This window comes from Choloepus didactylus, chromosome X (genome assembly GCF_015220235.1).
Source record: "Choloepus didactylus isolate mChoDid1 chromosome X, mChoDid1.pri, whole genome shotgun sequence".
NCBI lineage: Eukaryota > Metazoa > Chordata > Mammalia > Pilosa > Megalonychidae > Choloepus > Choloepus didactylus.
Window position 1 is genome coordinate 112395107 of NC_051334.1, and position 27817 is coordinate 112422923.

General features: G+C 39.9%; 2 protein-coding genes across 5 annotated transcripts in view; both read left to right on the forward strand.

The window, feature by feature from the left end:
- Positions 1 to 13119: 13119 nt before the first annotated feature.
- On the forward strand, positions 13120 to 25128 carry TMEM35A (transmembrane protein 35A). The gene is made up of 2 exons (XM_037821765.1): positions 13120 to 13350; positions 23483 to 25128. The coding sequence occupies exons 1-2, from the start codon at positions 13231 to 13233 to the stop codon at positions 23864 to 23866; spliced, it is 504 nt and encodes a 167-aa protein (XP_037677693.1). The 5' UTR covers positions 13120 to 13230; the 3' UTR covers positions 23867 to 25128.
- Positions 25129 to 26646: 1518 nt separating this feature from the next.
- CENPI (centromere protein I) overlaps positions 26647 to 27817 on the forward strand; it is a 131003-nt gene continuing 129832 nt past the window's right edge. For 3 of the 4 annotated variants that reach the window (XR_005214635.1, XM_037822317.1, XM_037822319.1), the window contains exon 1: positions 26647 to 26774. The gene's annotated coding sequence lies outside the window, so the exon portion shown is untranslated. Of the gene's footprint in view, positions 26775 to 27027; positions 27128 to 27817 lie in introns of all 4 variants that reach the window. The other variant, XM_037822318.1, reaches the window with a different exon arrangement.

Below are 27817 nucleotides of genomic sequence, written 5' to 3' on the forward strand. Positions count from 1 at the left end.
TTATTTATTCAAAGCATCAGATGCCTATTATGTGCAAGGCACAGCATTTGCCCTTGTGAGTACAGCAGTAAATTGAACACGAGTTGTGTCAAGTGCTTATGGAGCACGCACTCCATAAATGTTAGCTATTATCATTCAGAAATAATCTTATATACTGTGTGTTTATACACACACATGCACATATACCTTTATTTTTTAAGAAATCATTTACTTCCCACTGTAAAGGTTTGAGCCGATAAATGCTTGACTCAAATTGTGGCCTTCCTAACTGCCCCACATTTTGCTATGGCTCTTAAGCAAAATTTGAGTTCAAACCACTGCTTCAGGTTTCTAGGCATGCACAGCACTGCTATCAAGTGAGACCAGGTCAGAAAATGAACATTTGGCACTCTTTTCCTGTTCTCCTCTTTTAGTCCCCTCTTATGTGGGCAACCAGCTCAACGCCTTTCCTTGCCTCTTCCTCTTTCTTCTCCTCCCATGCCCCTCTGCTCCTTTATCATTTCTCATCTTGGTATCCTCTGTTGTGCCTAGCACAGAACGGGGAGCCCATTAGGAGCTCAATAAATATTTGACAAATTGAATTGAATCCCACCTTGTCTACTGAAAGGAAAAGCAGGCCTGTCTTTTGAGGAGGCACAACCCCAGAGGTTAAAAATAAAAAAAAAAAAAAAAGAAAGAAAAGAGATTAAGGAAGCTATAATGTAACTATTTAGCCATTAACTCCTTTATATTTATTTAATCTGATAAAGCATGTTCTTCTATAAAAGAGAAATCATTACATTTGTAAGAGGGGAAAGAAATATCCCATATTATTGAAAAGGTTAAATTCTTCAACCGGAAAGTCAATAAATGGACTTGTCATGAAAACAGGAATGAGTAAAACCTGTACAAGAGTCAGGGGGAGGTAGAACTGGCTTGATGGGCGACTGGGTGCTGAAAAGTCATTGGAGATCAGCTGATTAGACAGATAGGTCTGGGAAGATAACGAAGGGCTTGGAGTGCTGGGATGAGAAGTTTGAACTAGATTCTGTAACAATAGGAAGCTAATAAAAGAGTTTTTCAAGAGATGTTTCTGGAAGAGGACTTTGATAACTGTGCATAGGAGGGACTTTAAGATGGAGTGACCTGGAAGCTGAGGGAGACTGTTGCAGTCATCCAGATGGGTTGTGATAAGTCTCTGCGCTAATGCAGGCTATATTGCACACTGCAAGCATTTCTCAAAATATGGCCAGGGATCCATCTCTTAACATAATCAGCTGGGATGATTGTAACAAATGCTGAGTTCTGAGCCTCACCGCAAACCTACTGAATTCAACTCTCAAGGAGAAGGTTCAGGAATATCTGGGTTTGTAACAAGAACCCTAGCTGATGCCCATTAAAATTTGAGAACTACTACCTCACACCAACTAAAAAGATGAATTAGTTGAAGATAAAAAAATTAAATAATAAAAGCCCTAGAATAAAATATAGATGATTATGCCTGTGAAATCTGGACCAGGGAGGACTTTCTAAGCTTAAAAGCAATATAAAAAATCACTGAGGAAAATGTAGGTAGATTTTTTACTACATAAACTTTAAGAACATCAATATGACAAAAATATAATTAACAAAATTAAATCATAAACTAGAGACAGTATATATATATATATGTACGGCAAAGGGATATTATCTTTATTGTATAAAAAACATATAAACTGATAAGGAAAACACAATTATCCTAATACAGACATTGACAAAGGGCAGAGTGAGATAATTCACAGAAAAAGAAATATATTTAGTAAATCAAGTGCTTTGTTCTACCTCACTAGTAATTACAGAACAACAGAACATGCAAAGTATATCAACTAGATGATATTGGTTTACCCATCAAATAGGTGAAGATTAAAAAAGAACTGATATTTCTCAAAGTTGACCACGGACAGGGAGACAGACACTTGCACATACTGCTGGTGGGATTGTAAATAGATACAAACTTCCTGGAAAGCAATTTGGCACTAAGAACCAAGAGCCTTTAAAAAATTTCATACCATTTGACTCATAAATTCCACCTCTAGGAATCTATTCTTAGGAAATAGCAATATGGGCAAAGATATATGCCCAAAAGTTCTCAGGGGTTAAAAAACAAAACAGCATCTTCAAGGTCCATCATTAGAGGAATGGGGAACTGGTACATAAAATATGATATATCCACAGACTTTTGCAGAGCCATTAAAAATTACACTCATGCTATGATGTTAGAGTCAGAACAGCATTATTCTTGGGTAAAGGGTAGTGACTGGCAGGGGGAAATGAGGGGAGGCTTCTGGGGTGCTACTAATATTCCATTTCTTCATCCTCTTACGATATATGCACTTTTCCATTTGTATGTTACACTTCAACAAAAATATAACTAAATATTTTGCCTTTGAAAAGTTTGTAGAGACATGGAAATGTGGAAAAGGCAGGATAAAAATTGTGCATTCACTATGATCTTAAATGTGTAAAAAAATACATTGGAAAAAAAACTGGACAGAATTGTGCCAAATGTTTATGTGGTTGTCTCTGTATAACAAGTTTGGGGGTGATTCATTTGCTAGTTTCTTTCCACATTCCTGTACTTTCTAATTTTTCTACAACTGGCATGCATTACATTGATAATCAGGAATAAATCAAAATATCAGAGAAAAAAAGTGAATTGATGAATCTTAGTGAAGCCCCATAGTCCAGAATCTGACTCTGAGAACTAGATTTTGTCAGTTCACCTGGAAGTGTTTACACTCTGGAGAACTAACTTACACTAAGCAGATTTATTGGAGACTGGCTTACAAGCCGGATGCCACTGAGGTATATAGTTTCTAGTGACAGAAATATTCTTATGTACTACCCAGGGTAGTACCTAACAGCTATTAAGATACCTGAGAAACCAGACTATTAATCAGAAGGCCGCTTGCAACTTGAGCAAATGGAGTTGAATGGTTTTGAGGGAGCTCTTATCACTCTAGTACAAAATGAATGGGTTATTTGTAGTGCATCTACCAGACCAAAGTCCTTGTTATTTTGACAGTGGTGGATACTGACTCTCCAATGTTCTTTTTTCACCATCTCTAACTAGTTACCAGAATCTTCAGTCATTACAATATTACCTGCCTCCTATCCTCATTACATGTCACAGTTTCCAAGGTAACAGCTCATCTTACATGAATTACATTCCAGGTTGGTAGCTCCCAGGTGAGATATTGGGAAGCATCTTAATCTCATCTGCAGTATATCTACAAATTATATTTACAAGAAGTTGCTTCTGGGAAGAGTCACAGATGGCTAGCTTCATCCACTGTGAGCCATTTTTGTTCTTATATTTTGTTGTTGTTGAAGAGTCTATCATTTCCTGATTTATGTGTCTAATTGTTTTTCAAACTATATCTCCTAGGTTTGGGGATACACATTACTTTGCAGACCCTTTGGTTGACTGATAAACATTAAGGGTTTTTGACGATAGTACTTAGGAGAATGGCACTGCCACTCACAAAAATAGGGAATTCACAGAGGGAGTCTTTTGCGAGAGGGAGGTGTAATAGTGGAACATCAAGTGAAGGTCCAGTGGGCATGTGGAGAAAGAGTTAACATAATGTGAAAGCTCTTATGTTGTATGTGGGAGGAATTGCCCTGGAAACTGTCACCAAACTACCTAGCTACCTTTGTACTTCTGGTTTCTAGGGTAACACAGATATTTACTACCTAACATTTACATGGCTGGTGCTGCTGTTCATTTTCTCACTTAATAAGGTCCCAACACTTCGCTTTTTATAGTGCTGAAATTTGCAATGCAATGTTAATAGCATTCCATCCCTGGCAGCTTATCCCTCAGGGCTAGATGAAGAGAAATAACACGGGGATGCCTATCCCATGTCCTGTTCCATATTGGAGCGTCATCAATACATGAACCTCCACTTCATGCCTGGGGCGCAGCACCAAGTGCACAAATTCTACAACTACTCTGAGGGTATAATTTCATTCCTCTCCAAATCACCATCCTCCACATACCCTAATAATAAAGACACCCATCTCTTTCTTTCCTGATTCTATGCACCTGGATTTCTTTCACGAGCTATTGTTAAGTTAAATGGAATGGTAGGACTAAATGGCTTTTAAGGTGCTTCCCCACTTTTGTATTCCATGATTCTTTGAAGGAACTGGTAAATGAAATACGTTCTGCCCCATCCTCCATTGAGTTGTTAAGATGTGCACCTGGGTTCTGAACTTATTAATTAGGACTTTTTCCAAAGGAACCCATTTCGAAATGAAAGTGATTACCCAGAACAGCCCTTATAAAATAATGAGTATTCAACATTTATTGAATCCTTATTTTGTGCCTCGCTCTTTGTGCATTATCACATGTAGGTATCTTTTTTATAGATGAGAAAATTGGCAGCTGTATTTTTTAGAAGAGGAAACTGAGACTTAGAGGGTTAAATAATTTGCCCAAGTCCACAAGGTGAGTGGTGGAAGCAGGACTTGAACTTGGCTGTGTGCTGCCCATGTCCCTACTTTTAAACTTCTAATTTTTAACCAGTGGTTCTTAAACTTTAGTGTGCATCAGAATTCCCTGGAGGGCTTGTTAACACATGGATTACTGGGTCTTACACCTCCAGAGTTTCTGATTCAGTAGGTCTGAGATGGGGCCTAGAATTAGCATTTCTAACAAGTTCCCAGGTGAAGCTGAAGCTGCTAGTAGCAAGACCACACTTGTAGAACCACCGCTCTGTACTATATAGCCACCCGGTAAAGGGCAAAAGAGCCCTACAGCTGAAATGAGGCTACGGAGAAGCATGTGCATGGAAGTCTGGTCTCTCTCCTCATGGCTCATTCTCCTGTGGAATGTTCTTACCTGCCAGTTTTAGTCACTGCCTCTGTCTTTCCAGGAGGAACAGATGACCAACTAGGGACTCCACTCTGGGAGAGGCAGTGCATATGCTGCTCTCATAGAGGAATATAATATTTCTGAAAAGAGTTGGGAATTTCCTGGGTTAGGCTCAGTTTTTAATGTGGTCCTGACAGCTGCAAAAAGTTTATGCATGCTGGGAAAACTGGATGTCCATATGCAAAAGAACAAAAGTGGATCATTACCTCACACCATATACAAAAATTAACTCAAAATGTATCAACAACCTAAATATAACAGCTAAAACTGATATTCCTGAAGAAAACAGGGAAATATCTTCAGGACATTGTATTAGGAAATGGATTCTCTGATTTGACACCAAAAGTACAAGTAACAAAAGAAAAAATAGATAAATTGGATTTCATCAAAACAAAAAACTTTTGCACATCAAAGGACATTACCAAGAAAGTGAGAAGACAGCCAACAGAATGGGATAAAATATTTGGAAACCATATATCTAATAAAGTTTTAATATACAGATTATATAAAGAATGGCTACAACTCAACGATGAAAAGACAAAAAACCCAATTTAAAAATAGGCAAAGGACTCAAATGGAAGTTTCTCCAAAGAAGATATAGAAAGGGCAATAAGCACATGAAAAGATGCTCAACATCATTAGTCATTAAGGAAATGTAAATCAAAACTAGAATGAGGTACCACCTCACACCCACTAGAATGACTTGTATTTAAAATAAAAAAGATAAATAACAAGTGCTGTTGATGATGCCAAGAAATAAGGAGCCTCAGAATATTGTTGGTGGGAATGTAAAATGGTGCAGCTACTGTGGAAGCTTGGCAGTTCCTCAAGAGGTTAAACATAGAAATACCGTATGACCCAGCAATCCCACTTCTGGGTACATACCCAAAAGAATTGAAAGCAGGGGCTCAGACAGATATCTGTTCATCAATGTTCGTAGCAGCATTATTCACAATAGTCAAAAGGCAAAAGCAGCGCAGGTCTCATCAATGTATGAATTGGGTAAACAAAATGAAGTGTATATATACCATGAATATTATTCAGCCATAAAAGGAATGGAGTTCTGATGCATGCTAAAACATTCATGAACCATGAAGATATCATGTTGAGTGAAATAAGCTAGGCACAAAAGGACAGATATTGTATTATCTCACTTATCTGAAATAACTAGAATATGCAAATTCATAGAGACAGAAAGAGTACTGGTTATGGGGGGGTGGGAAAAATGGGGTATATGGTTTCTGTTTGGGGTGATGGGAAAGTTCTGGTGATGGATGGCGGTGTGAGGATAGTGCGACATTATTAACGTGATTAATCACACTGAATGGTATGTTTGGGCATGGTTGAGATGGGAAAGTCTATGTTGTTTATATGCTTCCACAATTGGAAAAAAAGAATGACTAAAGAGATAATGACAATTAAATGTAATCCATGATCCTAGACCAGAACTAATAATGGAGGAGAAAAGCCCCAAACAAACATTACTGAAAAAACTGGAATATAGACCATAAGCTTTATATGAATCTTAAATTGTTTGAACTTGATAATTGTACTTAAGGTGGTTACATAAGTGAATATCCTTGTTCTTAGGAAATGTCCATGGAAGTAATAAGTGTTCAAGGAGCATAATGTATACACTCTACTCTCAAATGTTCACAAATTAGATAGATAACCAGATAGATGATATATGGTTAGATGATGGATGGATATGATGGATGGATGAATACATAGATAGATAGAATGATACAGTAGCAAATATGGTAAAATATTAAAAGTTGGTAGATCTGGGTATCAGGGTGGGGAGTATGTTGGAGTTCTCTGTGTGTGTTTTGTATTATTTTTGCAACTGTCCTGTAAGTTTGAAATTATATCAAAATAAAAAGTAAATTTAAAAAAAAGCTGATGCATGTACAATGTGATCTTAGTTCTCTTTTGAAAGGAACTCTAAGAGTTAAAATTGAGGAGCATTATTTGCTGAGTATACCTACCTGTCAGTTGCAATTTTGATACAACTGACATAGTAGCCTGATGCCGTGGAGGGTCTCGATTAGCACTATCTTATCAAGTGGAGGAAAGAACCATTACCGTGCAAGCTCCCCTCAGAGCTTGTTGTTTACACCTACCTTATAAAGAACATATGTTGCCTACAGGAGACAGAGAGAGGCACAAGGTGAACATAACACTCACCCTTTCATAACTTTGTTTCTCTTTTCACTTCATTTTTTTCTACCATGTACCTCGCATTTCCCTGAGATACAAGCTGGGGACACTGAGTTTTGAGAAAACAAAATAGAGTGCAGGGGTTCACAACCCTGACTGCACATTAGTTACTTTGGAAGCTTTTTAAAAATACCAATGCCGGGGACCCCACCCCAGACCAGTTAAATCAGAATCTCTGCAGGTGGGCCCCAGGTATATGAATTAAAAACAAATTTCCTGATAGGTAGGTAGATAGATAGATAATGGATGGGTAGATAGATAGATAAATGGTTGATCAATAGGTAGATAGATAGAATGACATAGCAAATGTGGCAAAATGTTAAGTGTTGGTAAATCTGGGTCTGGGTAGGGGGTATACTGGAGTTTTCTGTATTATTTTTGTATTTTTTTTAAACTTTCCTGTACATTTGAAATTATTTCAAACTATAACGTTTTTTAAAAACACAAAATTCCAGGTGATTCTAACGCGCAGCGGGTTAAGACTACTGACTAACAATGGCCAAGAGAATAGCTCTACTGTTATGCAGAATCCATTTCTAGATCTGTTTCTAGATCCATTTCAAGATATGTATTTTTTTAAACTTTCCTGTACGTTTGAAATTGTTTCAAACTATAACATTTTTTAAAAACACAAAATTCCAGGTGATTCTAACGTGCAGCAGGTTAAGACTACTGACTAACAATGGCCAAGAGAATAGCTCTACTGTTATGCAGAATCCATTTCTAGATCTGTTACTTATGAGAAGATGCCCTTGGGCAAGTAAGTCACGCAGCTTCAATTTCCCCACTATAAAAATTGGCATAATAATAGGATCCATCAGACCTATTTCACAGGGCTGTCATGAGGACTAAAGGGCTGATATGTTTAATATACTGCAATTATACAGTGCCTAGCACAGTGTGAGTGCCCCCTGGATGGTAGCTAATAAAAATAAGGCATCCCCCTTCAGCCTACAGAGCAAGTTGTGAGGCTGTGACCCTATGAGATGTGTGGGTGTTGTACCCATTGTGGTGTGGATCTCAAGATCTTTCAATCAGGACCACTGTGACAAGGCAAAAGACTACAGCACATCCACCTTTTAAGTGTCACTGCAAACCTCTGCCACAACAAATGGAAAAATGAAAATGATGCTTCTTTGGATAAGATATCAAGTAACAGCAAGCCCGAAACAAAGTAATACATATTCTATGAGACCAACCAGCTCACAAAGCGTGTTGAGGGAATGATAGACCACTAGGGGTTCTCAGACCACACTTTGAGAACCACCAAAAGGAGGCATGATGGTCTAAAAACTGGTGGCTTCATTAGCAGTCACCCCAGAATTTCCATAGCATTCAGGGATCACAATATAAAATAAATAAAAGATACCTATTACATTAATGTCTCACAGGGTTTCCACACTTGTATTAACTCTACATTCCCTGTAAGCATGTGAGTTTGTGACTTCTGGAGTAGTTGTCACCCAGAAACCTCTACAGTTGAAGCAAAAACCTACAAAAATCCAAGCATTATGATGTAAAGAAAGATATGGATCAAGAAAATAATTTCTCAGACCCTAAGAGACAATAAAGAGGGCAACCTCTTTATAGGACCCAGGTATTGGATCCCAGTTCTGTTTCAAGGTAGAGTGAAAACCAGTATTCTATTTCATTCCAGAGCCAAATAAAGATAAAGAATATTTGTCTCAAGCCAATAGCCAATATTATGATAGATGATAAAATGGAAGTTAGTAAATTGTAGCATTTAAAAAAATTGGATTTTGGTTTCAAACCTACCTGGATTTGAAATCCCAGCTAAGAAACTGAAACACATGTGACCTTGAATCACATTACTTAAATCAAAGCCTAATAATAATAGTTCCTACTTTTTAGAATTGCTGTAAGGAATAAATGAGATTATATATGTAAAGCACTTAGAATGGCAGTAGACACATGCTGAGCCCTCAGTAAATGATGTCCCTACTAACTAAAAGGATTCTCATTAAAGTCAAGGACAAAACTAGGCTGCTGCCATTTAAAGGTGTTTGATAGTGTTCTGAGTAACCAGTACCATCTGTAGACCTGGGCAAGGGAACCTCTGTCCTGGGACCCATGCTTTAGAGGATCCCTCATATCACAAATACACAAAAATAAATTTTTTAAAGAGCACACGGGCACTTGTGTCACTCAGGATCCAGTGCACAATGTTGGCACAGCACAACACATAACCCTAAACATCAGCTCTCGTGATTAATAGGAATCAAACTTAAGGTGAATATTTATAACTGTTGCCACTGTACCTGAAACAAAAGGTAAATGCATCCAAATGCCATGAAGGCTGTGAGTTATGCTGATGCTGATGTCGGAGTCAGACGCTGTTTGGGAGTGCAGGGAGAATTTGAGTAGCAGAAATGCTTAGTAAGAGAAAAGACAAATTAACTTGTCAAATCCTTCCTCTCATGATAGCAACAGATTCTTCCGTAACAACAATCACTTCCCAGTAGTAAGGAGCATCCATTTTCTTGCTTCTCTTTGTGTTCCAACTCATGGTTCCTTGACTTGTGGTAAGTGGGCCTCCATTTGTACTTTTGCCCCAGGCCAGACAAAGGTTGGAAGCAGGCCTATAGCTACTACAATAAGATGTGAAAAAGAAATGGAGTATAACTAATGGATGGGGGACAAAATCATCACTATCTGCAGTTGACTCAATTGTCTGGCCAGAGAACACTCAAGGGAATCAATTGAAACACTCATAGATTTAACAAGAGAGTTCAGAAAAGATTCGGCAAAGTGGCTGAATATCAACCATTAGTTTTCCTGTAAGCCAGCAATAACCAATAGAAGATATAATGGGGGGGAAATCCGTTCATGATGACAAAATATAGCACAAAATCCTAAGGAATAACCCAAAAAAGAAATGCATAGGATCTTAGGATCTACACAAAGAAAATAAGGACACTGGTGTATCTCTCAGCAACTAGGATTTAAATAAATGAAAACAGATGCCATGTTCCTGGATGGGAAAGCTAAGTTTTATAAGATAATTTTAAAAAATTAATTCAATCCAAGTAAAACTTCAAAACTTTAACTTGATAAAGTGATTCTAAAGTTCACATAAAAGAATAAATAGGGGAGAATGGCAAAGGAATTTTTTGAAAAAGAAAAATAATGAGGAGAGACTTGGCTTCTCAGATATTAAAATGTATATATAAATTATAATATGCAAAACATTGCACGATTGTCATAAGAATCAACAAAAAAAATCAGTGGGACAGGACAGAAAGCCTTGAAATTGACCTAGTAAAAAGATAAAAACCTGATATACAATAAAGGAAGCATCACAAATCAATGAGAACAGAATTAGTCACATTGTTAAATGTAAAATAAATATATAAAACAGCATTAAGAAAATACAGGCAAATGTTTAATTTGAAATTAGAAAATTTTCTAAGGATAAAGCAATGGAAAAATTGTAAAGGTATTGCTAGATTTGACTCAATCAGATGTATTGGCAAACACAAACTCGGAAAAATATTTACAAGTATGCAGATAAATGATTACTATCAGTATAATATAGAGTTTTTATGAATTAATTAGAAAACACCAGTACTCAAAATAAAAATTGAAAAAGGACATAAACAGAAAATATACATATGACCAATAAATATATGAAGAAATGTTCTAATACACTTATAATCAATGAAATACAAATTTTTAAATGTATAAAATTGAAGATGAAAATCACACTGAAATTCTCAATGAAGATAGAATGTGGTGATTCCTACAGTCTCCTATACTGCTCATCAGAGGATAAATTTCCTTTCTGGAAAGCAATTTGGTACTATGTATGAAAAGTCTTTTAAATGTTCTTATCTTTCAAATGAATTAAAGAAGCAGCAGCTGCAGCAAATTGAGAAGCAACCCAGATTTTAGTTGTGTTCAGGGCTCCAGACTCAGGAAATTATTCCACTCCTTGCTCAGTAAGGTAATATTAGCTCTTATATGTGTGTGTTGTGTATGTAGATATACATGTGGGTGTATATATATGCATATATTTATGTGTTTGAGTATATATGTATTTTTTCTTTAATGATCAGTTGCTTAACTATGTGAATGGCCCTCCCTAAAAGCTCCTTTCACTGCCATGGTCAATGTAGGACATTTGAAAACAAAATATAAACACTTCATTTTGGTGTATTCTTTCCAGTCTTTCTTTTTTGTATATGAAAAAATTCCCTCCTTTCTAACAAATCCCAGTCTACTAAACAACAAGTTCATTGCAAGCAGGGTTTATGCCTCATTTGTCTGTGTGTTCCCCATGGTGCCTAACTCACTTGTATGCATATTGTAGGCACTCAGTAATTTTTAGGTTGAATCATAATCAGAAAAGTCTGAAACTCTTTCATCAGAAGATGTAAATGATTGCTAAATCTTAAAGTGTTACTACTTTTAGGGGGATTTACATTTAAATCCATCCTCCCCTCTGCCTGCCACAAAGATGTATAAGGATGTGGCTCACAAAGGATATTGTGCTGGGTACTATGGGGAATATGTAGAAGTGGCTCCTACCTTTTAAATACTTACAATCTAATTTCATTGTGGAGTAGATCAGGAAGGTAGAAGGAGGAAGAAGAGAACTACATCCACTGAGCTCATATTATTTCTGAGATACTGTGTTAGATAGTTTATGAATGTGGGATTCTTACAACAACCCTATGAGGCAGGATTTTTGTCCATAGTTTACAAATGTGGAAATGGAAGCTCAGAGTCATTGATTTATCCAAGGTAGCACAGTTTGTGGCAGAGCTGGGACTGAGATTCAACCCTGGACCTTCTGGGTCTGACTCTGTTCTCTCTCCCCTAATGGACACTGCCTCTCAAAAAGTTATGTGTGTGTGTGTGTGTGTGTGTGTGTGTGTGTAATAGTGCTAAGCTGTATCAGATAAGTGTCATACTAATGGAAAAAATATTATAGGAGAGGCAGGAGAGCAATGATTAAGAGACTGAGTTCTAGAAATAATGACTGAGGTTTGACTCCTGGCTCTCCATTTACTAGCTGTATGATTTTAGGCAAGTTACTCAACCACCCTGTGCCTCAATGTCCCTATCCAAAAATGGGGACTCATACCTAACTCACAGCATTGCCAAAAAGTTTAAATGAGATAATACATGTAAAGGGCAGTGTCTGGCACCTAATAAACAGTCAATAAATATTGGCTATTAACTATTGAAAAGCAGAGGAGGAAGAAATCATACACAGCTGGGAATGGATCAGCAAGGCTTTATGGAGGAGGTAACATTAACGAAAGGGTTGAATGTTAATGAAGAGTGGTGGCATAAAGGAAGGGCATGGCCAAAGGTGGGGAAGTTGGAAGAATGAGGTTGAATGGGGACATGAGTAGATAGTAGATGAGGGGCTGCAGGAGACAGTGGGAGGTGTTGGAAGATATGTCTCTAAAGACGGACAGGGGTCAGAATGTGGAGGGCTTTGAATGCCAGATTTAAAACTCTGGAATTAACCACTGGGCAATGGAAGCCATTAAATATTTTTGAAGAAGAGGAAGATAAAGCCTTATTTGGCAGCAGTTAAGCCTGACAACTTTGCAGTTTTATCCTTGAATGCTACCAATTTCAGAAACCAATAACTCTCTGAAGACCAATGCTTGCTTTAAGAAAAGGAAAACAAGGGGAAAGTAAGGGAAAGGTAGAAAAAGGGGATGAGTAACTAGAGGAAGATAGGAGAAGGGAGAGACGAAAAGTGCACCTTGTGGGAAGTAATAGAAAGAAAGTCTTTCCTAATTCCTTATTCTAGGGGCTGCTCGGTGACTGAACTTGAAGCAAAACCTACTTCTCCCCATTTAAGACTTGAAGTTTCCATCTCAGTTTAGGGCTTCGTCTAAGTTCAGGACTGTGCTTTCGGCCAGTGAAGAGCAGGCGTAGGGCATTAGGACCCAGCGATTGTTGTAGTGAGAGAGGTTGAATCTCGATCTCTCAATTTTTCTCTCGAGCTCCCTCCTCTCTCTTTGTCATTCTAGCTGCTTGCTACCTCCGCAGCGTCTCTCTAGCTCTCTCTGTGCTAACTGCCTGCGCCTTAGACAGGGTGCGCAAAGCAGAAGGATTCGTTGGGACCTGCCATGGCATCCCCCAGAACCTTAACTGTCGTGGCCCTTTCAGTGGCCTTGGGACTCTTCTTTGTTTTCATGGGGACTATCAAGTTGACCCCCAGGCTCAGCAAGGATGCCTACAATGAGATGGTAAGTGAAGCAAATGGGTGATGAAGAATGCACCCTCAAGGGATTGCGAATAACTCACCCCTTCTTTCCTTCTCACTCTATGGTCCCATTCCTGTTCCCTTAACCCCTACCCCTGCCTGGACCCCTCCCTTCTCCCCAACAACTTTGCAGCTCGTAAGAGCAGCTGGGCTAGAGCGTTTTCATTTGTGGGCTACGTCGGGAGCAACTGTTCTGGAGTCTCCGAATGCCCGTTGGGGGAGGGGCTGCCCAGCAAGCAACCCTCCACCCCCCACCCCCACCCCTACCCCTACCCCCACCCCCACCCCAGTAAACCGGAAGGCTGAGACCTGTGTAACACCTGTCGTTGGCAGGCGCCCTTCCCTCCTACAAGCCCACACCCAAAGTCGGGGCAACCAGTCTGCAAGTCTGATTCCTTTCCTTGGAGCTAAGAGTTTATATCAAGCTGGAGAGTTTACCCTGGGGAAGAACAAAGGGGAAGGAGGGAAAGGGCTAGGGGGAGAACGGGCTACAGTAAAAGCAGAATTTAGGGGCTGGCTAGGTATTCCTTATCCCAGGCCGAGACTGATAGTATTCCCCTAGTCACCTGGGTCTATCCTTGAGCCAAAGCAGTCTTGGCCCAAATAAAGGTCACTGAGTACCTGCTTCTTCCCTTTCTCTTAAGGAGAGCTGGGTGTGTGTGGGGTTTTTTTGTTTGTTTGTTTGTGGGTTTTTTTTTTTGGTAGATTAATCTGCAAAATCTGCAACCTCTGGTTTTTTCTCTCCTGAAATGAGTCCGTAGTCCCCACCTTGCCTCCTGTGGATGCCCAGGGCCAGGACCTCTGCAGGTTTTCCCCTCTGCAGAGTTGGAATCACCGAAGGTGACTGGCCAAAACATCTCCTCTGCAACCTGGGGGCTGGGCTGCTTTCCTTAGTTGGGCGTGATGGGGACTTGCTCTGATGCTGTGGAGTACTAGGAGATGGCAGAGGATGTTTCCAGCACTTTCGGCCTCTCATCTCTCCTCCTGTCACTTTGCCTATTCATTTCCCCACCCCAGCTGAAGCGAATCTGTTCTCACTGCTTTTGCCAGACTGCCAGTAAATAGGGGAATCCCATTAATGGGCTCTCAAGGTCAAAACGGAAAGGAGCTTAGGGGAGGAACAGAAGGGAAGAAAGAAAAGAGGCAAGAGGGACTCCTTGTTAGGGCTGAAGTAGGGAGGAAAAGTCTCACACATTGGGAGGAAAAGTCTCACACATTGAGAGGAACAGATAGCTGTCCTGGAGCCCACTGTAGAGCCTTCCAGAACCCCTCAACGTGAGCTGCAAATGGATGGAGACTAGCAAACGGTCAATGCTCAGAAAATGTTTGCAGGCAAATGTGGCTTCTGTCTCAGGATTTGAGCTGAGACAAAGTCTTTTCATGTATCCCTCACCACAGGATCACCCTGGAGTGGGAGGATGGTGGCTGAGACTCAAGGGCCCAGTTCTAACCCCCAGTGGCAGATCTAATGTCCTTCTTCTTCTCCCCTCCTCTGCTCCCAGCGTGTTGGCCAGATGGAATTGAAATCAGGTCAAAATGAATATCCAAGGCAGCCTACGTTGGGGAGGGGTGTGGGGGGAGCAGCAGAAGCCATCAAAGGGCTCGAAGAGGGTAGGGGCAGAGGCACTGGGTGGAGGGGAAATGCCACTGTATTTTTGTCTTGTGGTAATAGTTGGGTGTTACAGACAGATTATAAATAAATGAATATGCCCTTGCTTTTCTTTACTTTTCATATATACATATATTTATATATTTGTGTGTGTACATGCCTTAGGCATTTTTTAGCTTTCTCTTTCCTTAGGGACATAGCACTCTTCTTCAGTATACTCTCTGCCCCCCACCCCAGTCCCTGCTCAGCTGCTTTAGAGGCCCCCCAAGCTGCACCCTAAGGACAGTTGTTAGACTCTGTAGGCAACACAACTAAGATGGAGTCACCCAGAAGCTTCCTGTCAGCTTGGCAGGAGCTCACAAGGAAGACTGGCCACAAATGGCTTTATAGTAGATTTCTTCCTAGGGAGTGGAGCTGTCTATTGGAATCCAGTGAGAGGCAGAAGAAGAAATACATTTGAAGATTTTATATCATACAGTGGCACATATTTAAATAGGTGTAATTTAATACAGCAGAATAGAAACTCTGGGTGTGTGTGTGTGTACATGTATATCCTTCTGTGCTCTGGGGTATCTGGAGGGAATGGAAAGACTGTATCTAACTGGGAAGGTAGACTTCACAGTAGTATAAGGCTTGAAAAGGGTTTTCAGGCTGCTCTTTTCCAGAGTCCCCTCCTGAGCTGAGCATTAAACCACAGGCTAGAGATAAACCTCTGACACAGGGCCCACTTCATAGTGCCTGGATTTGGCCCAGTTTTATTCTTGAACCCATAGAAAAGGGGGGAAATTCAGTTCTAGTACCAAGAAGGTACTCAATATATTTTTATTGAATGGATGGGTGAATAAATGAGCCATTGTAGTATTCTTTTGGCTGGTTACCACCTTTCAGATTTCTCTGGTTGGCTCTTGATTATGCAGTTCAGGAACTATTTCTTGCTTCTTAGAAGGAGACCACAGTCCCTCAGAACCCCAACCATAAATCAGCTGGGTTGAATATCTAGGAAGTTCCATTTTCCACTTAGGAGTGATTCCTCTGCATTGATTGGGATAGTCATGTATTGACTGCAGTGGCTTTTTTTAAAACAAGGTCTCAAAGTGTCATTATTGGTGCTGTTGTTTTAAGATTATTTGTTCTTTAAAACATCTCTATAACGTATATTCATTTTGTTCACTATTCTTATTTTACTGATGGATAAACTTAAGTAGAGCAGTTTAATGACCTATCCAAGTCATAGGGTAACCTGGGAGCAGAGATTAAAAGCTAAGTCCATGACTCAGTATTCCTAATGAAGGGGTCTCTAATGCTTATAACTGTTTTCTTGTATGGTAGATCCTACAATTGATTGTTGAAAATAAATGGCACATTCCTGTTCCTTTTCTGTACTGGTTCAATGGAATCAATCCATATTTTGGGGGTTTTGTTTTACTTGGACACCAATTTTTCAAATTTAGATTTTGTTTTTTGTTTTACTTTTTTGCCTACTGTATTTTTCTTGTTCTAAAAACATTAGTGTTGTTCTTATTGTGATCCCCTCCATGGAGAATTGCTGCTGAAAACCAACCAGGCAAATGACTATGTACTTCTTTCCTGTCTCTATTGGGGAAGCCAGAAAAGGTTAGTGGAAAGAGTACAGGCTTTGGAGTCATACAGGCTTGGGTTTGAGTCCTAGCCCTCTTGGAGTCTCAGTTTCCTCATCTGTAAAATGGGGATAATAATATCTTTCTGAGAAGGTTGTTGTGAATGCTAACAGAGATAACATATGAAAGTGTCTGGTACAGTGTTTGCATACAGTAGGTGTTCAAGAAATGCTCTCAGTGAGGTGATGATAAGTGATCCTATTTTATGTAGTGGTTCTCTGCCTAATTTGGCCAGTTAAAAGAGTAGAAATCAGGCATTTAGAAGAGCAAGATGCTAATCTCATGTGCCCAGATGAACAGGCTTTTATGCAGTCAGCTAAAACTGAAAAATCCACACTTACTGCTGTGGAATTGGCACAGTGGATCCCATCAAAATCTCCTCCAGATTTGGCAGGTGTCATTATAGAGTACACTAAATCCCACATGAATTCAACATGATCAACCACTCCCTTGGCTAAATGCTGTCATTAATTGACTTGAAATTGGGAGAGAGCACTTACCCAGGCATCTGAGCAGTTTTCTTTGCAAATGACTGGGAACATATGAATGGTTGACTTGCTCTAAATTTGGTATTCAACTCTTTATATCAGGGATTCCATCCTGTAAGCACAGAGGGCCATATATGGAATAGAGGGCCACATACGGAATGCTAAGAACACCAAAATCCCATCACCCTGCAGCCAAGGGATTTTGGCCCTGAGGATGACAGGGCACGTCTCTGCTTCTTTGCATCCCCTCATAGTAAAGGTCTGCTGATTTGATTGATTTGCTTACCTGTAGTTAAATGCCCTCCTGTTTGTGTAACCCTGGGGAAAGACTCCTGATATGTTTGGGCAGTTTATTTAATGCTCGTAGGTAATCTTTTATGCTTCCAATCACCGCCATTCATTGCTTTCCAACTAGGTAATAAGATAGCAATTCACTGATGCTTTGAACTGCTCTCTTAGGCGAGACAGTGTGTTTATCCATGCAGAGAGGAAACTGAGACCCTGAGATATGAAGTGACTTTGCTTAATTCACACAGTTAGCTGTCACAAACTAAACTATACATTGGAGTTTAGAAGCTGGTAGCCTCTCAGTATGGCCAACAGCTTGTTTGTTTCAGCATGACCTTTGACTGTAGAAGAGAGACACTTCTGCTCTAAGATACAATCTGGGAGGGATCCACTTTGGTTAGTAGGACTAGGCTTGCCAACTTCTTCATTAGATGTGCATTACAGCCAATAGAAAGTAGAATTACTTAAAAGGTGTTTATCATTCACATGGATAGTTGGCAATTAAATATTCGATGACTTTATTACATTTAAAAAATGATCTGTGATTTACATGTGGCATTTCTATTTCCTACAGAGATTCAGGAAAAGCACACATGAGTCAGTAAATTTTGCAGCCCTTATGTAGGCTTTACGGTCTAAGATAGCAACCAGGCTGAGCTTTTTAGCCAAAATATATTTTTGTCAGTGCCATCTTCTGCTTTCATATAAATTTTCCCTGTAAATTTTATTGAAGTGTAACATACATTCCAAAATGTGCACATAAATTAAGTGTACAGTTGAATGAATTTTCAGAGAACTCCTGTGTAGCCAGCACCCATATAAAGAAACAGAACATCATTAGCCCCCCAGAAACCTCCCTCATGACTGTTTCCAATTACCAACCCCCTCAAAGTTAATTACTCTTCTGACTTCTAACAACACAAGTTAGTTTCGTCTGTTTCTAAACTCTATCCAAATTATTTTTCTTTTACCTAATTTGCATGTGAACTGATAGACCTAACCACTTGCCCTCTCTTCCCATTTTGTCCTGTTAGCTTCTGGCTCAGGTCAGTTATTAATTGTAACTGAAGATGAATATTATTAGACAGTTTTGAGCTGTTAATGTTTAATATCATTAATTTGATGTCATGGAGCCTGGGGTGTTGTGAAGAATACATGACAAAAAGAAAAAGGTATGACTAAAGAAAGGTTCCCTATGATTTGACTCACATCTGACTCATATCTCATACCACAAGAATGGACCTGTCTGATTCATCACTATTATTAAAATAATTACTGTGGCTTGTGAATGTATGGATTTGTAATTGTGTGGTTTGCTAATGATGAAATGCTTGTGTGGCCCCTGGTTGATCCTATGATTTTATGATTCTTTGACTAATTTTCCAAAATCCTTTTTTAATTTAAAGAAAAAGGGAAACTGAGGTAATAAGATACTTAGTAACTTTCTTCAAGCAATATATGGGCAAACTAAGATTGGAATTTAGTTTGAGGATTTTGCGGGATGATTGCCTATGATTGAAGAGAAGATTTGGAACATTTGGCTAAACTTTCTCTTTCCTGCTTCTTTCCCTATAAGGCAACTGGTTGCAGGGTCTGAGCCATTGCAATGGAAAGGAAATAGATCTAACAACGTAAAGTGAAGTTTCACAAAGTGAAACACACTAACAAAGTGAAGCCTTTTGGGAGAGTGAGTCAGTCAACTCTTTCTTCTTCCTGTTAGTACAATCAAGGACTTGAGAGACCTAGTTACTATAGCCTAAAGATATGTGACCCTCCTCTGTTAGAATTGTAGTAGGATTCTTCTGATATCCCCATCCTACTCCCCAGGAGAAATAATAAAAGGTTTCCTATAATGTCAGGACCCATCTAAGCTTAGTCCTATCTCTGACAAGCTAAATATTCCCTGTCTGGAGTCCTGGAGAATAGATTGTTATCTGTACTTACTCAGATTTGAACTAAAGATTTGGTGAAATGGCTTATCTACATGTGGTTTCCTCTTGAGAAAAGGAGGAAAGAGACAACAGCTGCATAAAAACTATCCATAGCTGCCGTGTAAGAGGCTAGCTAAGCAACTGAAAAAGTAATATGGAGTTATACCGAATGGAGAAGAAAAAAGATCACTGAAGTCATAGGAACCTGATTTAAAGACTGGAAATTGGGCCCAAGGGCTACAGATACCACTGTAGATAAGAATCTATTCTTGAATGATGGGTGGCTAGCCCTAGCCAAAAAATAAGCATTTCCAGAAGCAACTCAGCCAACATCAGGGACCTATGGCTCATAACTGACTGCAAGAAACTCATCTTGCCTCCTGTGTTCATCATGTACGAAGCTTACACTTTGGATCTAGCAATTGCCTCATGGGAAGATTTGTGGTGTTAATTAGAAATGGTCCTTACTTAAAAGTGTTGAGGAAGGCCCTGGGGTATAGATTTCTTTCCCTAATGCCCGCCCCCCTATCAGAATGCAGAGGGGGAAGAAGTAGGCATTGTTGTTATCTAGGTCAATAGTGAGAGGAAAGGGGCAGGCTTTTCACCACCACCAGGTTCCCTAACCCTCAGCTTAGCTCTGTTCCTCATTGGTGTGGCTTGGTTCATCCCAGAGCTCACTCTGCCTATTGGTCAACCTCTCTCTAAATTTCACTCTGAAAATCCATGATTTTACCTTAAATGGGAAGAGGAAGGAAGAACAACTAACACTTTTTTTCTATCCTCTCAGGAATAGGGTAGAGACTAGGGTAAGGTGAAATTGTAAATAAAGACTGGACCTGATGGGCTGGGATTAGAGAGAGGTGAGTGAGGCAGAGTTGTGTAAGTGCAGGGTTAGATCCTGCTTTTACTTAAAATTTGAAATTTTGTTCATCATGGATATTACTTACCTTGATTGAGCTTTATGAAGCTTCCTTATGTTTTGCAGCCATGGCAAGTAGCCTCACTCACCTCATCCTAGTCCTGGTCCTGCTCAGGAAACTGAGGCTCAGAGAGATCAAATAATTTGCCTACAGACATACAGCTAGAAAGTGGCAGAGCTGGAATCTGAAGCCAGGTCTGTTTGAATCCAAACCCATGCTTTTTTCACTTAACCATCGGTCTTTTAACAGTCCTGAGAGAGGATTATCTCATGCCACTCATGAGGATTAATCCATGAAATAAAGGTGGATTCACTTGTCCAGAAGTGAGAAGAAATGACAACATTTGTTCCAAAGCTAGAGTGTGGGAAACACTATTCTAAGTGCCAGATGCTTCCAAGTGGTCAAGTTGGCTTTCTGCCTGATTTTTATAATACTTGTCTTCCATCTGGCACTTTTGACTATTCTCTTTTTGAAACTCCTCCTGGCCTCCATGGCCCCATCTATCTTGGCTTTCCTTCTCCTTTTCTGAACATATTTTCTTCTGTGTGCTTCATTGTGGACTCTCTTTTTCTTCCTGTTCCTTCAATGTTCTGTCACACACTTTTCCTCACTGTACACACTCCCTGGGCAATCTCATCTCTTTCTATATTATATACTGACAATTATCCATTCTGTATCTTTAGCTCATACCACTCTTACTGAGCTGCCTACCAGATATGTCCACTTAGATGTCTGTCTTAGAGATACTTCAACTCAAACATCCTCAAATTGAATTCCTTGTTCCCCCCTGCTCTCTGACTTCCCCCATCAGCCTGTTTCTCCTGCTGCATTCCCAAACGTGGAGAATGGTTAACACCCATCTACCTAGGCATCCAAGCCTGAAAATCTTTCTTGACTCCTCCTTTACCCTCAGTGCCCACATCCAATAAAATACCAAGTTCTGTTGATTTTGCATTCAAATTATCCCTGAATCTGTCCTCTTCTCTCTATTCTCACTGTGACTAGTTTTTCACCTTGCTTCCAGGCATGCCACTCCAAATCCATTCTCAATATTATTTCCAGAAGGACCTTCCTAAAAAGCAAATTGACTATGTTGTTCCCTCATACTTATAGGATAAAGTCTAGTTTCATAGCACAACATATATATTTCTCTGTGATATGACTCATGTCTATCTCCCCTGTCTCATGTCTTACCTCTCTTCCCTCCCTCCCCCCACCTATGCTGAACTGTGGCAGTGTTGTCAACAAACCAGTTTATTTTGTGCTTCAGGGCCTTTGCTCATGCAGCTTCCTCTGCCTGCAATGCCTTCCCCTTCCTTACTGATCTTGCAAACACCTGCTCATCTTTTAAGATTCCACTCCAGTTTTTTTCAGCCTTCGTCTGGGGAGAATTGACCACTTCCTTTGGTGTGCCTCTGCTGTCCCCGCTACATAATTTTATCCAGCACCCATAATGTTTTATTGTACTTCTGTATTTACATTATCTGTTCTTCCCCTTAAAAACTGCAAGCTTCAGGAAGACAGGGCCTTTGAATGATTGATATCTGTACCTAGAGCACCTAGTACAGTGCCTAGCAGAAAGAGGCACTTCCTAAATATTGAGTAAATAAATGGATACTTAATGAAAACAAAGCAGGGAACCCATCCAACAAGACTCTTGATGAAATTTCATCAATTTGCTCCAAAATGAGGATCAGGCCAATCTGAAATAGAAAAATATGAATTATCTATTACTCTAAGATAATATAATTCTGTTACTTTGTAATATATCCAGTAACTCTCCCCTCTGTCCTCCGATATCTGCCTTGTGCATACCTCTATTGTATAACATTAACCATGTTGCTTTATAATGTTATTTACTCTATCTGTATCCCCCTACTAGACCTAGAGCTTTCTACCCTTTCTTATTCATTTATATATCTCCAACACATAACACATAGTAGGTGTTCAATAAATATTTGTTGAGTTAAAATTAATGAATTTTAACTATGCTAACTAAAGTAGTGTCTTGTAGAGGTCTAAGGATTTACCTCAGTGAACATGAGAATGATTTTGTCTTACCATATTTCAGAAATATAGAAGGGACTAACATTTGCACACATTTTAATTTTTGTATTTGCTTAGCAAACACTTAAAATTTTTTTTTTAGATTCCACAAATGTAAACTTTGGCTCAGCTATTTCTGAATGATCAAATTAGGAAAGTCCAAATTAGTGAACCTTTACCATGCTGTGCCTTGCCTTGTTTCATTTTGGTTGGTATTCATATGCATCTGGGTTTGGAAAATGTGGATGTGATTAACACATACCAGTTTTTATGGGCCCAGTGAATTTTCTTGCAAATTCTTAAGGTTGTTTACAATTGATAATCATAAAAAATTATTAACTCCCGGGGAGGAATGTAGACCCGGCATCGTGGGATGGAGAACATCTTCTTGACCTAAAGGGGGATGTGAAAGGAAATGAAATAAGCTTCAGTGGTAGAGAGATTCCAAAAGGAGCCGAGAGGTCACTCTGGTGGGCACTCTTACGCACAATTTAGACAACGCTTTTTAGGTTCTAATGAATTGGGGTAGCTGGTGGTAGATACCTGAAACTATCAAACTACAACCCAGAACCCATGAATCTCGAAGACAATTGTATAAAAATGTAGCTTATGAGGGGTGACAATGGGATTGGGAAAGCCATAAGGACCACACTCCCCTTTGTCTAGTTTATGGATGGATGAGTAGAAAAATAGGGGAAGGAAACAAACAAACAGACAAAGGCACCCAGTGTTCTTTTTTACTTTAATTGCTTGCTCTTTTTCACTTTAATTAATATTCTTGTTATTTTTGTGTGTGTGCTAATGAAGGTGTCAGGGATTGGTTTAGGCGATGAACGTACAACTATGTAATGGTACTGTGAACAATCGAATGTACGATTTGTTTTGTATGACTGCGTGGTATGTGAATATATCTCAATAAAATGAAGATTAAAAAAAAAACAAAACCAAATTATCTGCCTTATTCCATTTGGTGTTGCCGGTGAGGTTTAAACCACAGAGATCTCAGGAGATTGTTTGCTTTGATCTTATCTTAGTTACAAGGCTTTTTGTTTAGGGGACACAGTAAAGCAATGGGAACACCCTTGTCTGGTATGGAAGGAGAATGGTGGGGAAGAAGGAACTTGCTTGTGTTTTCATCATTCTAATGTTAAAATCATAGTTAATGCAGTGATTTCCTTATGGTATTTCCACTCTAGAAACGTGCTTACAAGAGCTATGTCCGAGCCCTCCCTCTGCTGAAGAAAATGGGAATCAATTCCATTCTCCTACGTAAAAGCATTGGAGCTCTTGAGGTGGCCTGCGGCATCATCATGACCCTTGTGCCTGGCCGTCCCAAAGATGTGGCCAACTTCTTCCTACTCTTGCTCGTGTTGGCTGTGCTCTTCTTTCATCAGCTGATCGGCGATCCTCTCAAACGCTACGCCCATGCCCTGGTGTTTGGAATTCTGCTCACCTGCCGCCTGTTGATTGCTCGCAAACCTGAAGACCGGTCTTCTGAGAAGAAGCCCTTGCCCGGGAAGGCTGAGGAGCAGCCCTCCTTGTATGAGAAGGCCCCCCAGGGCAAAGTGAAGGTGTCATAAGAAAGCAGAAGTGCAAAAAGTGGACCTTCTAGGCAGTTGCCTCCATGACATCAGTAAGATGTCAACGTGTGTTTTTCATCTGATTTATTTATCTTGGGGGAAAGGGAAAAATATAATCTGCAAAGTAATGACCATATTGGCTTGTGTACATCTATATCCTAAATGACCTCCCCACTTAGACATATGTGCACCACCGTTAATCACTTCAGGGCAACTCTCACATCTTGCTGCATGTACATGTATACGGCTACTATTGAAGTGTATTTGTAAGATGGACTTCAGCAAGCATGTGACTGTGAAATTGTGTGGGAAAATTTAACTACCGTGTGTGTGTTCGCACACACGCACGTGCAGAGGAAAAGGCTCTGAATTTGAACTAATCCTGCACAGGCATCCTTCCCTTTATAGATCAATTCCAGCAAAGGCAGGATAAAATAGACCTCATACAAAGAGAATCCTACATACTTCTGGTATAAAATAAATGATGTATTCCCATGGTGGGGGGGAATCCTGTAATACATTAAGCTGAAAATTTAAACTCACCACTTTAAGAAAAAGTTCCTTCAATTTGAGACACTGGGTTATATGTAAAATTAATTAGTATCTGCTTCAACAGTTGTTTAAATTTTAAATACTCCATATTGAGTTTAATTAAAACAAGAGGTATATGCAGTCAATAGAGAGTCTAACTTCTCAAGTGATAAAATAGGAAGTTTCACTTTGCCTTTGTCCAAACCCAACCTACTAAGACTCTTTACTCACGATTTGAAACTTGAAGCAGTAAATTTGTTACCAGATATCTTTTTTGGATTTTCTTGAGCCAAAAGCTGCCTTACTTCCACTATTCTCAGCAGCTAATCAAGACTTGGTAGTTGCTCAACTGTTGCAGTTGAGGGAGCAGGGATTAGTCCTGTTAGAAGTATATGAATCTCAAACCCTAGCTGTTCTCTTAAGTCATCTGAAATTTGTCAGAGGAGCTGTATCCAGTGTTTCTCTACCAGATCACTAGTCCTATTGATTCTTCACTGAACTTTGCTAGAATAAGCAGAGTTCCAAATCACCCCCAGGGGTGTTTCTTCTTTATCACTCCGGTGGGTGGAGTTTTGCTGGGGGATGGACATTTGGTATGTTAGTTGGATTGAGCAGTATGAAAATTTGCTTTTTTCATTACATACTGCTATTTCTCCTTGTTAGATGTGCTTTGGTGATTTAATATTAATATGACAGGGATGCGGAAGGGGGTGGGGGTTGTGTGTGGGGAGAATATGGATTGTATTTTCTTCAGTGTCATTGTTCTTGGTAATTGATACCTCTCTGTCTTATTCCTCTCATTCTTTCCAAATAAAAATTTTTGAAATTTGGAGGAAATTGTCTGGACAAATACTGAAAATCTGGAAAGAAAGGGTCATATTAAGGGAGTTAAGCTCTTCTTTGAGTCTGGGGGCAGGGAGGAGAAGAAAGAGAAGAGGGGCACAATCACTTAATATACTAATGGCCAACTCTCCAATCCCCTTCAGGTTCCCCACACTTCTGTGATGTCAGCACAAAAGACATAAAGCCTGTCTAATTGGATCCCAATACAGTTTCCAAGTTTGGGGAGTTCTGTTTCATTAGGTGATGCCAAGGAAAGTAGAGGAATGATTTCAGAGAAAGTTGCAGGTATATTAAATAAAAGTGAACCACTGCCTCTTACTACACGTGTCCACAAGTGGCACAAGTTGCACTGTCACATTAGGCAAATTTTTTCAGGGCCCCAGCTACATTGTCAACAAGAAAGAAGGGGGTTGAAGCCTTAAAAATCTCTTCCAACTTACATCTTTGAATATGCAATCATTAAAGATATGAAAAATGACAAGAAAGATTCAGTCTAATAGATAAGAGCAGCTATCTTAGAAATATTTGAACCATCAACACTCTCAATTTTCACACATATTAACCAAGAGTTTGTGAAAGTACTCTGAAAGCCATATAAATATCAGATATGGTAAACAATCATTTCTGCTGTAGTCTTTCCCAAATACATCAACTTAATCTTTGATCCTTCATCTCTCTCGACGACTGCAGTTTTGTCTACGATTTATAGGTATGTTTTGGCTTCAACAAATCAGTGGGAGCCCTTAAGTGTATATCTTCCCTCTCTGATTCCTATTCTTAACAAAGAGATTATATCAGGAACTAAGTTCAGGTCTCAGAGTAAGCTCTTGTTGCTGTTTTAGTTTCTTTAATGTCAATTGATTCCTTAAGATTGGGAATCTTTGTATGTTGACTGCCAGCTACATCTGACTCAGGACACATGCTTGTACCAAATTTTGGAGGGTACCCGTACCCATCCTCGGTAAAAGAAGGGCAGATCGAGCAGTTCTTGCCTCCCACCCCTTATCTTTACATGTTCGGAGGTCACAAACTCGTTTACGTAAGTCTCTTGCCTAGCATGGAGAAGCAGCCTTTATTGTGAAATTCGCAATTTCATATTTTCCTACAGAGCCAACGTTCCGACATTTGGGGTCAATCTGGGTAAAATGATCACCATAATTTATCATTTAATTTCAAGAGTGAAGGCACTAAATGCTCCGTTTTACGCAAAATGACGGACACGAATATTATTAGAACACTGGAAACGCCAGCCAATCACTAGGCTCCAGCAGCAACGCCCCACGCCGGGCGAGCCTCCAGGCCCCGGTGGGTGCGGCAGGCCGAAATCCGTAATCGGGTCTGCGTCAGCGTCAGCGCGCACCACCTCGCGCCACGGAGCTGTTACCCAACCAATCAAGCGTCAGTAGAGCGCACCGCCCCGCCTTGCCGCCGCTTGGGTATCCAGGGGGGCGCTTGCGCGGGGCGGGGTACGCTTATTTGAATCCGGGAAGCGGCGGCATGACTTCGGAGGCTGTGGGGCGGGAGACTGTGTCAGGTAAGGTATTATTAGACATTGCGCCAAGTGGGGTCCCGGAGAGCAAAGGAAATCTCCCGATTTCTGAGGACGGGACTACCCTTATAGGTGTGGTTGGGGTCGGTTTTTCTTCCGCCCAGGAATCTGTTCAGTGCGTCAGTCGCGACCAACTTCGCTCCCCGCGGGGGCAGGCTACAAAAGGGATATTTGGGAAGCGATGGTACAGTTGAGCGGGAAGGTGTCAGAAGCTGCTCGCGCGCCTTTCTTTCCATAGGACTCTAGGAAACAATTCGGAGCCTGGAACTTCCCACTACGTTGTACATACATATTGCTTTCCTGCCCTGGCCTCGTCTATTCTAAGGAGGTGGGATTGGGTAAGTCTCATTCCTACCTTTCCCACAGTTTTTCCTATTCTGCAAAAACTTCGAAGGCGTTCCTGGTTCCTCTCTTGCCTTTTTCCCCACATCCATTTCTTTTATCACTTCCTGCCCAGTCTACCTCCAAAACATATCATGCATCCAGTCATTTTAACACCACTTCCACCGCTACACCATAGGCCTAGTTCAGACTACAGTCATTTCTCTCTTGGACTTCTGCAAGAGCCCTTTTTATTTTTTAAATCCTTTTTTTTTTTTTTATCTTCATTTTATTGAGATATATTCACATACCACGCAGTCATACAAAACAAATCGTACTTTCGATTGTTCACAGTACCATTACATAGTTGTACATTCATCACCTAAATCAATCCCTGACACCTTCATTAGCACACACACAAAAATAACAAGAATAATAATTAGAGTGAAAAAGAGCAATTGAAGTAAAAAAGAACACTGGGTACCTTTGTCTGTTTGTTTCCTTCCCCTATTTTTCTACTCATCCATCCATAAACTAGACAAAGTGGAGTGTGGTCCTTATGGCTTTCCCAATCCCATTGTCACCCCTCATAAGCTACATTTTTATACAACTGTCTTCGAGATTCATGGGTTCTGGGTTGTAGTTTGATAGTTTCAGGTATCCACCACCAGCTACCCCAATTCTTTAGAACCTGAAAAGGGTTGTCT